The 12,372-nt window shown below is 30.9% G+C and overlaps 1 protein-coding gene across 1 annotated transcript; it reads right to left on the reverse strand.

Moving 5' to 3' along the window:
- Positions 1 to 2,818: 2,818 nt before the first annotated feature.
- On the reverse strand, positions 2,819 to 10,365 carry LOC113373999 (structural maintenance of chromosomes protein 1A-like). Its single transcript, XM_026614258.1, has 6 exons — positions 10,304 to 10,365; positions 9,481 to 9,619; positions 9,225 to 9,404; positions 8,970 to 9,148; positions 6,734 to 6,911; positions 2,819 to 2,878 (listed from the first exon to the last, which is right to left on the reverse strand). Exons 1-6 carry the CDS (start codon positions 10,363 to 10,365, stop codon positions 2,819 to 2,821), a joined length of 798 nt encoding a protein of 265 aa, XP_026470043.1.
- Between the last annotated feature and the right edge of the window lie 2,007 nt (positions 10,366 to 12,372).

Genomic DNA, 12,372 nt, shown 5'->3' on the forward strand with positions numbered 1-12,372 from the left:
TGTGAAATGATATTTAATGAGTTTTAGATCTTTCTTGCACTTATGTTTGATTTTTATGAAAAGTACTCAAAATTCGATATTGAGTACTATCGATACTTTCGCCACGATATTTTTTTTGCATCGATATTTTGATTAGATACTTTTTAAAGTACTCAATATCGATCTTGTGCCTCGATACTTCTAACACTACAAGTAACTCGTTTCATTACTTTATTACTGATTTTGATTACGTAAGTAGTTGATCTCGAAAATAGCAAAATTATATCCAGTTAGTTCGTTAAGTTTTGAATATTTTGTTCATAGTTTGGAGGATTGGTAATTTCTGAGCTGTTTTGGTTTAAAAGTATTTCTGATAGTTTTATTCATCATCATCACAAGTTAGAAAGCCATCCCAATTCACTTGTTGCTCCGCTGCTTCTTGCGCCATGATTTAGAAGACTTTAAAAATTATGGCTTATTAATTTAATCCAATGAGTTGTATCAAATAGTAATTACCCACTGGGGTAAATACTATATGTTATCATAAGTAAATAATATTAATCAAAATAATTTATAGAATGTTTTTTATTTTCTGATGATTATTAATAAAACAGAAAAATGTAGTTTTATTCCATTGCCTCTTCAATAATACATCAGATCTGTTCTAGTTCTTTGACTTTTTAGATTTTTTTTCATAAATAATAAACAAAAACAGGAACTTAATTCGCATTCCTTTTTCCATTAATATGTCCCATGATGATTCGAGATTTGCCTATAGGCAAGTTGCTAATTGGTTTCAACTTGAAACTTTCAAGTAATAGTTACCTGTATAAGGATCGGTATCTGCAATAAGGTGGCTGGACAAATCATTAAAATTGCAAATAGTGCTAAATTTGTCTTTTTGTTGATACCTTCACATTTCAATAGTTGATTTTGGAACATTTGGATATTTTCGCGCTTGTGTGTGTGTGTATGTGTGTATTGATGTATATGAAATCAAAACAATAGTTTAGGAAAGGTCTGGATGTGCCCGTTTGGTACATATTTTGTACAAAATGCGTAATAATATATGTAAAATAATAATTCCTACATAATTTTCAAAACTTACACTTTGTACACTCACAACGATTTACAATTTTATTAAAAAACAAACCTTTCCTACCAAAAAATATTATTTTATCTTCTAGCGGCATCTATTTTTTAACTCTGCCCTATTCCTTCTCATTCCTATTTGATATTTCATGACTCACCAAGTTGGGTAAGCGGAACAAGTTGGAACTGTTAACACATAGTCCTATTTTAGATTTTAAATCATAATACACTGATGATGAGACAAACCTAGCCTCGGAACGTTGGTAAAATTAATGTTATTTGATAAACTAGTGCAAAAAAGTGCTATTTGTTCATATTTTTAAATTTATATATATACATATATATGTATATCCCCAGTAGAAATGTATCGGGTCCAGAGGGGTAAAAATTCGTGGCGCAATATTCTAATCCTGTTTTTAGATGAACCGGACAATATTTCTTTTCAAACTTATGGAAAATTTGGAAAATTCATGGGAGAACTGTTATATATGGTTTATTACAAATAAATAATATGAATCCCATTTGATTTACACGTCTATATTTATATTTACACAAATTATACATAAATTTTTTATTGTTTTGCCTGGTGGGGTATGTATAATTTTTACATTTCATTTTATCTTTTAATCAAATTCAAAAAAACAATTTACAAATAATCATCAATAAAGCGATAAAAATCACATACAATCTTCATTTAATATACAATCCTTATTTAACACCCATCAAAGATACACATAATAAAACAATTGAGATTATTTAAATAATCTTTCATTGAATAAAATAATAAAAATTGAAAAATTTAAATAAATATACAAAGTTAAACATAACAGAACCAATACGAGGGCTGCAATAAATATAAATAAGGATATATATGAGCATTATACAAGGCAACACAAAAAAATCCACAAAGATCACAACAGGAAAAGCTTCCGAAAGATATAAAGAAAACTAGTAAACAATATAAATTCTAGACTGATAGTAAATATCAGATAAAAAAATGTTATACAGAAAATGAAAATGGTTCATTTAGACAAATGTCAATGTATCAAACTAATGAGTATGAATGAGGACTGAATGCAAATTTAATGTGGTGAGTGGTGAAATAAATCAAAATTGAAGTGGAGGAGAATGAAACCCGTCTGACTTTATTATGTTAATAAAGGGGTAAAAATAAAATACATTAAAAATGTCTTCTAATAATTAGCGGTATGAGTCTACAAAACACAATAAATTTAGGATTCGAAATGTTATTGTACAAAAGAAATTAATATTAATTAATATCGGTAGTTAATAGAAGTATTTGAAATCTAATCTAAATATTAGTCAATTAACGATAGATTGTCATGTGTTTTAAAATCAGGTAAAATCCTTGTTAATAGAATGTGATGAATTTTGTAACATAATATTGTAGTAACTTGTTCAGAATATATTTCAGTTTGAGGTTTTTCAAATTATTATTAAAGCATTACAATTTCATTGCTAGGTTAAAGAAATTTTTAGCCAAATGTACTGTATTATAACTCGGTAACAACAATCAATAGAACGACTACTATAAATATACTATAAACCATGCATACATATATAAAAATAAAGTATAAGTATATATTTATCTCAAAAATTTATTTCTTTCAATACATTGAGTGTACAGATTAAATCATCTAATTAATATGAGATTTTGCTTAGATTATGCTCAATTATGATTTTTAATTCATAGTATATACAATATTTAGAACTTATGTGTTAGACCTTAGTCAGCATAACCAGCCGTGGGAATTGAAACAATTCTGGTGCACATTCCCCTGGATCTCTGTAAGTATAATTATATTGATGATGACATATACATATGTATTATATATATATATATACATATATATATATATATACATATATATATACAGGGCCGGCCCTGGGGTCCTCAGCGCCCGCATGAAAGAAAATATATAAATATTTACTTTATTTTTTTAAATTATAATTAAAGTAAAGTAAATAAATAAAGTAAAATAAATAGTTATAATTATTAATCATTCTGGATTTTTGTACACACACTTTAGTACACAAAAAATTAGATATAATCTAAAAGCGTATAAAATACATTGATTTTAAATTTATTTAAAAAACCGTTCGCGGGTTGATCATAATCAAATATTTTTAAATTCTCAATTACTTCTAACGTAGGTGAAATATTAATATTTGTGATTTTGAAACATTTAACTTATTTATTATGCGATTTATTCTAAAGAGCTATCACGACAAAAGAGCAAAAAAGACATAACACTCGTATTTCATGTTTTAAATTAAATTTTATTTTAGTTTATTTTTTCATTCTTTACAATATCTAAAATTGAATTAAACTTCTCCTTATTGGTATCGCAAGGGCCGAATTGTATTCAGCTTTACTTTCCCATCATATTCAGAGTATCAGATTGTTATTTTAAAGTTAAACTTTTTAAAGTGTTAGTAAAGATTAGTAAAAGATGCAAAGAAATTACATATTTCCTTAACTATACTGAAACAAACAAATTATATTTGTATCTGTATTATTTCTGCATAGTTAATAATTAAATTATTATGTATAAACACATCTTAAAGATTTTTGTTCCTAAGTACATCTTGCTTTCATTTTTCATATTTGCTCCATAAACCTAACCACGCATGTCTTCAACGTTCAAAGTTCATCAGATGTGATATGTTTGCAACAAAAAACAAAAATTAAAATACAATTTTTCGGAATAAACAAGCCATTTTTTGAGCACTGACTCCCCATTTTCCATTTTCTCTATTATAATTAGTATATATTTCTTCAACAAGTTCCATTTTAACTAAGTCAGCTTGCTATTTTTCATCAATAACGCTCAATAATTAATTTAAACTTTCGTAGGTTTGCTCTTACGGGATTGAACACTAAATATTTTCTTTTTCGATTCCTTGTTAACTTCAAACAAAGAAAAAATTTTAAGGGTACATTAAACAATAAGCAGAACAATAATTTACAAATTTGCAGAGTTATTATTTGGTTAATTGTATCTATTGATATCACATTGCAAACTGAATATGCGTTTTATGACTCATAGTTAAGTTGGATTGTTTATCATAATCTATTAAGCATTCAGGATTTAATATTTTGCATTTTTTGCATGTATTGCATTCAAGGCAGGACCGGCCCTGTATATATATATATATATATATATATATATATATATATACAGTAGAACTCCAATTATCCGAATTAATGGGGACCGGGACCCATTCGGATAATCAAATATTCGGATAATCCGAGCTTTTTAAAAAATTGCCATTGGAGAGAAAAAAAAGTTACGTTTTGATATTGCACTATTTTTTTTATTGAATTAAATGAAAGAAACATGACATTTTCACATGTTTTAAATATAAATAAAATGTACTTAAACGAGTTAAAAAAAAATGTACAAGTTTAGAAATAAAAATCATTGTTTTGTAAACATCTCCGTCAAATCAAAACAAACAATGTGCCTACACTGGCATTGCTGGTGGAAGAATAATAGCGCACTTAGACTTTTTTTGGACAATTTTTTTTTTGAAAGTGATTCGGATAATCGGCGATTCGGATGGTCGGAGTTCGGATAATTGGAGTTCGGATAGTCGGAGTTCGGATAGTCGGAGTTCGGATAATTGGAGTTCTACTGTATATATATATATATATATATATATATATATATATATATATATATATAAGGGTGGTCCTTAACAAGGACATTTCTTTGATCCCAAGGGCGCCAATACTTCGAAATTAATAAAAAATGAATCTCTAATAGTATTAGCTCTTAATATAAACATTTAGATAGAGCGCACGCCAATTGGAAGTTTCTTATATTTGTTATTAACATACGTCATTAAGTAAATTCTTGCGCCATCTGTACGTGAACTCATATATTACACATAAGAATATTTATAAACCACTTAACCTCTAATTAAATCAATGTGGGCTGTTCTATAATATTTATTCATCAGAGAATCAAAATAATAATTTGAGTTTCAACATCACCAATTAAATAAATATTTTGCTGCAAAATTAATCTTGATTCCATGATGAATAAATATTGTAGAACAGCCCACATGGACTTAACTATTCTAATTTTTGCAAACATTGAAAAGTTTTTAAAATTAAAGACAAGTCGTAGGGCCGTAAAAAAAATCGAAAAAAATGTCTTTAACACTTTATTACAAAAAAACGGCCCGGCCAATCTTTACCAAAAACTAATCAGCACGATTCCCAACGAATATCTTTCGAAAAGTTTTTGAATTTTCAAAATCGATTCAGAATTGCGGGCTAAAACGTGTCGACGAAAAATGTTTCACTTTTCTGCGATTTACAAAGAACGATAGTCCTCATCGAGATACATCGAATACTTGTTTATCTATGGAATAGCTTTTAAATTTTTGAAACCGGTCCAGCCTGTATTGAGAAAATGTCGATTTACGGCAAAAAATCTATTAACATACTCACACACACATACACGTACATACCTACTTTTTCCAAATTTGGTCTCATTCGATTCAGAATGGCTTGAAACGTCGGGAAAACATAAAATTAGCGAATCGGATTTTTTTATGAAAACATAAACTTGTCCTTTGGGAAGTTAATATAACAAAATAACAATATTAGAAATAATAAAATAATAATAATATTAATGTTAGTGTTTACAAATGACTATTTATATTTAAGATCACTCATATTGATGTATATACATTTCGGTATATATTGTAGTGTAAAACACATTAATTTTTAACTAATTGCTAAATATCAGTATAGGTTATATAAATTGGAACTTTTGAGTTGTAGACATGGGTACAGGGTACAGGACAACGTCTGTCAGTTCATCTCCAAAAATATTGATTTATTGACTGCCCGTAGGGTAAGTTATAGTAATTGCAAAAAAAATCGAAAATGAAATATTTTGCAGATATTTACGTTTCAGCGGTTTCTGAACATTTTGGTATAAATTAAAAGCTAGTTAGTTTTTGGCACAGGCCGTTCCAAAGATATGAGGAAAAATGTGCCAAAAACGTTTACTAAGAGAACTCAAGAGAACGAATTGTCCAATTTTAATCATTCAAAAACATTTTATTTGTATTGACAAGATAAAAAACCGATTAAATTTTAGAGAAGACAGGACTAGCAGTTGCGAATCTCTAGTAAAAGAATAAAAAAAAAGCCATTTGGCGATAAAATTAACATTAGACAAATGCACATCAGAATGTCAGATATTTTATGAAGATTTTAATAATGTGTATCAATTTTGTTTACATTTTTATGGGTTCCGTAACATCATTTGTCGATTCGACCGCGACACGCGACTTCGATACTTAGTCTCTATGCAGCTAAAGCAGTGCGATTGCTTTGAAAAAAAGTTCAAACCTTCCAAAAAACTTAAAATAATTTTTTTCCCCAATGTATTTTTTCCAAAAAAACATTTTTTTTCAAAAATTAAAAATTTCTCAAAAATCTGATTCTTTCTTTAATTTGTGGTACGGGAAGTTCCAGCAATTTGTCTTAAGGCACGATGCCATCCGCCACTAGGGCCATGAAAGCATTATAAAAAGTAACAAACAATGTTTATAACAATATTTATCATTTTGCGATAAAATAAACAACTGCGGTGGTAAGAGATTCATTGGTACATACCTGTAGAAAGGTTCCTATGTAAGTGTCAGCACTTTTGTAAAATTCAGGATTCAATGATATTAGAATGATTTGAACATCATTCTTACATCGATTAATATAGTCAGCCACTAAAACACTATTAAACTTATCCAAAGCTGAATCTACTTCATCCAGTAGCAGAAAAGGTGATGGTTTATAACTAAAAATAAACAAAACTGTGTATAATGTGTTTAGACAAATTCAATAATCTAATTATATATATATATATATATATATATATATATATATATATACTAGATGACCCAACGGACGTCCTGTACCCAAATTTACGTTTTTTCAGTATCATATACTAATATTTACCATTCAGTTGAAAGTAATAATTATTGTTTTTCGATTTACTATTTACACGAATACACGAGTGATGTTAAATGTAAAACTGCTTCAAATAAAATGATGATTCTCAATTCCCACAGTTAACACTTTATCCCGTTAGCAAATATTAAAATATGTTTAATAAAGTTATATATTAAAAATTATACACCGAGGGTAATACAATTTTTTAGTCATACCTGTAGATGTGGATGTATAAATAAATAATTTTTTGTTTATTCACGACTAAAACATTGATTTTCCACGGTAAAGGTATAATATCATCTTGGATTTTTCTACCCAAAATAATTGCTTCAATAATGTTGCCTAGAATTTTTATAAAAGTCGTGCCATATTTTAACTGGCTTTTAGTAATTTTAATATCTAAATTACATTTTTCTCACTAATAATTCAATAGACATTTTTACTTAAGTTTATATTTGAAGTGAATTAATTTGTCAAATCCTGTTCACATGTGCTCTATTCAACCTACGATCAACAAAATTATTGCAGTAAATGAAGGGGAAGAAAGCGTGTGTCGGAAATAGGCTAATCCTAATCTTAAGTTCAGAAGTGAAAACAATTTGCACTCCTTCACCACCCCCGGCATTAATTGGATTATAACTCATTTAAATCTGATGTTATCAGAATTTGTAATATACTATTTTAAAGGTAATTAAATGACCTACAACTTTCTCTATCATAAATTTTACCATAACTTCTCTTATTTTGAAAAGACCTTGAATTTTCATCTATATACCTTCATCCGTATCTTTTATTCTTTCAGATATATAATATTGAGAAATTGTTTGCTTTTTTAAATAATTTTTTTTTCATGAAATCATGAACTTCTTGGAAATCGTTTGTGTTAGAGTTGTGGTATTTTCTAGAATCCGTCAAGATCTCTTAAACCAAGTTAATTCTAGAGGGCATACAATTATTTTTAATTTTGATAGAAATGACACTCATAAACTATTTGATTTAAATGAAAAAAACATTGTATACGTTTTTTATCTGCATGATAGCTCACTCATTTTACACGCAGAAATCCTCATTTTAAAGCTTATTTTGAGTACTATAAAATTCCATTTTCATATCTAGCCTAATATTGTTTCTAGAACAGTTTATAAAACACCGATTTATTAGAATTTTAATTGATATAATTTTGTTCATTACATGATTTCCGTTAAAATGAAAATTTTTAGAAATGTGTGCAAAAAACGATGAAAAACGCCAAAAATACAAATTTTTAGTAGCCAGTAACTTGAAAAGTAATTTCTTTTTTGTAAAACATTATTAAACATTTTTTTCTTCTAATTAGTTCTTTTATCGATATGCGACGTTATTTTGAAAGAGATACAATTGCACGACTGAAAAGAGATGTCATCCGCCCGGGAAGTGGCAAAGGAGTCTAAATTATTTTCACTTTTTAACTTGAGAGAAAGATGAACCCAATTCCAAAATTTCATGCAAATCGGAGCACATTAAACATATTCAGAACCAAAACGCTCACTTGACTTGAGTAAATATTTCGTATCCAATGCTAAACATATGAATTTTTGAGACAATGAAACTTCTAGATAATTGTTCGAGTAAGTAAATTATTTTTGTATAGTGATTTACTATACGACTGCATTTAAAAGTTAAAAAAATTCCCTTTTCCTTCTCTTTTCTATTTGATATTTCGTGACTCATCTAGTTGACCTTGATAGAAAATTCAGATTCCGACGATCGTTGGTGGGGCAGTATAATGAAAGTGAAACTTAACATCATGCTGTCTGATGCCGGGTATGGACCGAGTTCGCGATAAACTTCGGAACTAGCGTTGACGGACCACAGCTGGCCTGGTATTATCAAGAATTATTACTTATTCAATAATATTTCTTACCTTCTCATAGCGAATAGAAACGCCAATGAAGCAACTGTCTTTTCTCCGCCCGAAAGGTGATTCATTGTCCTAAAACGCTTTCCAGGTGGTACACAAGAAAATATGACACCTCCGAGATAAGGCTCCTCTATGTTCTCAATTGAAAGCGTTGCTTGTGCTCCGCTACATTTTGTTAATGACTAAAATATATTAATACACATAAATAAAAATATACAAAATATCACATAAGTCATATTATATTATGAGTTTTAGAACCTTGTAAACACTGTCGATGGATCCTTGAACTTTATTAAAGCATTCATCGAACATTTCCTTCCGACGTTTCTTAACATTTATTAAATTTATATTTACCGACGTCATCTCATCTTTTATATCTTTAAAAGTTTCCTTACAGATCTTTAATTTATCATTAGCTTCCTTTAAGCGCCTTGTTATCTTAATGTAAGAAAGAAAAAGAATATTATTAATGAAATGATATAATCATATAGATGTTAAACAGAATGCACCATACCCCTTCTTTGCAAGAGAAACTCGCGCTTGCTTCAGCTTCCAATTCAATAATTTTCTCTGTTTCATTTTTAATGTGAACTTCTGAACTTATTGCTTCTGACTTCAAATTATCCGGTAAATTTGAAAAATCTATCTGAATGCTAGATGAAACAAAAATTGTTATTAATTCTATAAAGATGTTAGTAACAAAGCCAAATAGTTTTTTAATGATATTACTATTTATACAATATTTATGATAATACAGACATACAAAATTTATTATTGTAATAGTGTAGTAACAGGCAGATTTCAATAAGATGTTGAACGATATTACAACATTTCTGTGTTTTGACAAACGAAAAATGAACTAGTTGTGCGTGGCATCGTGCCTTAAGGCTAACTGAATTGATTATGGAATGTATTACTGGAAATGAGCCCCAAGTCCAAAGACAGTACAGCCTTTGCAGCCGCGATAAGGGCAGCAGCTGAAAACATAGGAACAGTGAAAACATTGCGCCGCTGATGACGATATAGATTCTTGACCTTGGTGGAGTCTCTAACGAAAATGACGTTAGCAAAGCACTCAATTGAGACTTCAAATTGAGTGCTTCGAATTGGGACGACAAAACTGTAAATTAGACGAGTGAACTTGACCAAAGACACATCAAGACGACAACGAGCGGCCTTTGTAATAATCATAATAATTGGAGTGGGTTAACTGTCGCATTTGCCCGCTGTTTTAGATGCCTTGGTTTTGGACATCAAACGCATAAATGAGAGGGATCAGAGAGAAGCAAGTGTTCTAACAAATGCGGCACGGAAAAGCCAAAATCCTTTCTATGTACAGTAGACAAAGAAGACCGGAACAGCGGGAGCCATGTCTCTGTATCGGGGACGTGTAAGGCATTCCGTGTGGCACTTGCCAAAGCCACTAGAGAGCCGAAATGACGCGATTTTTACAAAGAAAACTGAATAGATGTGCCTTGGCGCAAAATATACTGCGCCGACGTACCTTTGAAGACAAGATCGATATCTGCCCTCTCTGCAAAAAATATATGAATATTCAGGATAAATCATGGTTCGCCCATAAATCTGGCACGGCAGCAATATGGATCATAAACTCGAAGGAGACCACCGTCAATGACAATAAAAGCGGAGGGGTTTCGTCTGGATCAAGACTCACACGACCTACTGTGTGAGCGTCTACCTTTCACCAAATGAAGGCGTGTTTTACTAAAATTAGCGTGTTTCGCCAGAAAGTAGCAAGCATGGAAGACAATATCGGCCAGTTCAACTGAGAAGTCATTGTAGAGGGTGATTTCAACGCAAATCGGCTGAATGGGGCGCCAAATACTCGGACACCAGAGGAATTGAAGTGAAAAACTTTGCAGCAAGATTTGACCTTACTGTGCTAAATACTGGGAGTATTACAACCTTTAGAAGACCAGGATATTAGGAATCTATCCTCGACATTACGTTGGTCACTCCAAGGACAGCGAATATGATTGAAGAGTATAGTGGCAGTGATCATCAACATGTGACATATAGTATTGGATCTGGTCCGACTCGACCATGGAACTTTTACAAACGGAGGTGGAATGCTAAGAAGCTTGATCCTGAAGCGTTGCGTGCAGTTGATCCAACACTAGGTACCCGCAGAGAGATGGAAGAAACAGTCCTTAGAACTATGAAGCAATTATCACCTCATTTAACGCCTCTATGCCACGACCAAAAAATCAGGGTGTACACAGTCCAGCATATTGGTGTTCATCAGAGATAGCAGAACTACAAAAAAGATGTCATGCACAACGTCGTCGCGCTACAAGAGCTGCAACACGTTCCGCCTACCAAGATATGTATGCAAACGAGTACAAACAGGCTAAGAAGACTCTGAATAAAGCCATAAAATCAGCTAAAGCCGGATTGTGGAAAAGATTTGGCACGATCTCAACAAAGATTTCTGAGCCTATCAAAGCCTATCAAATTGATACAAAACGACTTGGTAGAGCTTTACCAGAAGCACCAAAATCTCCTGCTCTGATGAATAGCATCGTAGCGGAACTATTCCATAAACACCCACCACGAAAAAAAGACAGTACGTGAAAAACAGTAAAACTACACTCTTCACTGTCAAGAAACTACAAGATGCGGCAAAAACCATAGAGACAGGAAAAGCAACAGGCCCTGATGACATTGCAGCCTAGGTGATCAAGACTGTAGCCCTGCAATTTCCAGATATTCTCCTGAACGCCTACAATGCCTGTCTGGCAACCGGCACTTCTACGGTCTGGAAGCGGCAAATATTGGTCTTAATAGATAAAGGTAAAGGAATCCTTGTAACACCATCGTCGTTTAGACCACTCTGCATATTGCTCGAAAAGCCCATTCAATGCAGAGTGCGCAACGAAGATGGGTCAAATCAAGACCCGAAACGTATGTTCTTTAAATAAAAACATTTTTCATTAAAACTGTTTTTTCAATTACTGGATGGATGCCCAAGAAACAATTTTATTATATATTTTATTATATATTTTATTATATATATATATATATATATATATATATATATATATATATAAACCGTCAACCGTTGAACCGTGCGGACGTGTTTTTTGAAGTGTCGTAATGTCTCTGACACAATTAAATATTTAGGAATCGGATTCCAAAAAAACCTACAACTGCTGTGAAACAAAACCTTCTGCAAGTGTGGGTGTTTGTAAGAACTGTGGCAAAATTTACCATGTGAGTTGTGCCACAAGAAAAGGTTTTAAATTCATTGTTGGAAATTTGATACAGTGCTGTGAGGTGAGCAGTGAAGTGTCGAGTGACAAACATATGGATACTATTAACAACTTAAAACAAACAATTACCGACAAAAATACCATAATAGACGATAAAATGACAATAATAAAGG

Source organism: Ctenocephalides felis, unplaced genomic scaffold (genome assembly GCF_003426905.1).
Source record: "Ctenocephalides felis isolate EL2017-DRISC unplaced genomic scaffold, ASM342690v1 CF-g0.4_SCAFFOLD_01604, whole genome shotgun sequence".
Lineage (NCBI taxonomy): Eukaryota > Metazoa > Arthropoda > Insecta > Siphonaptera > Pulicidae > Ctenocephalides > Ctenocephalides felis.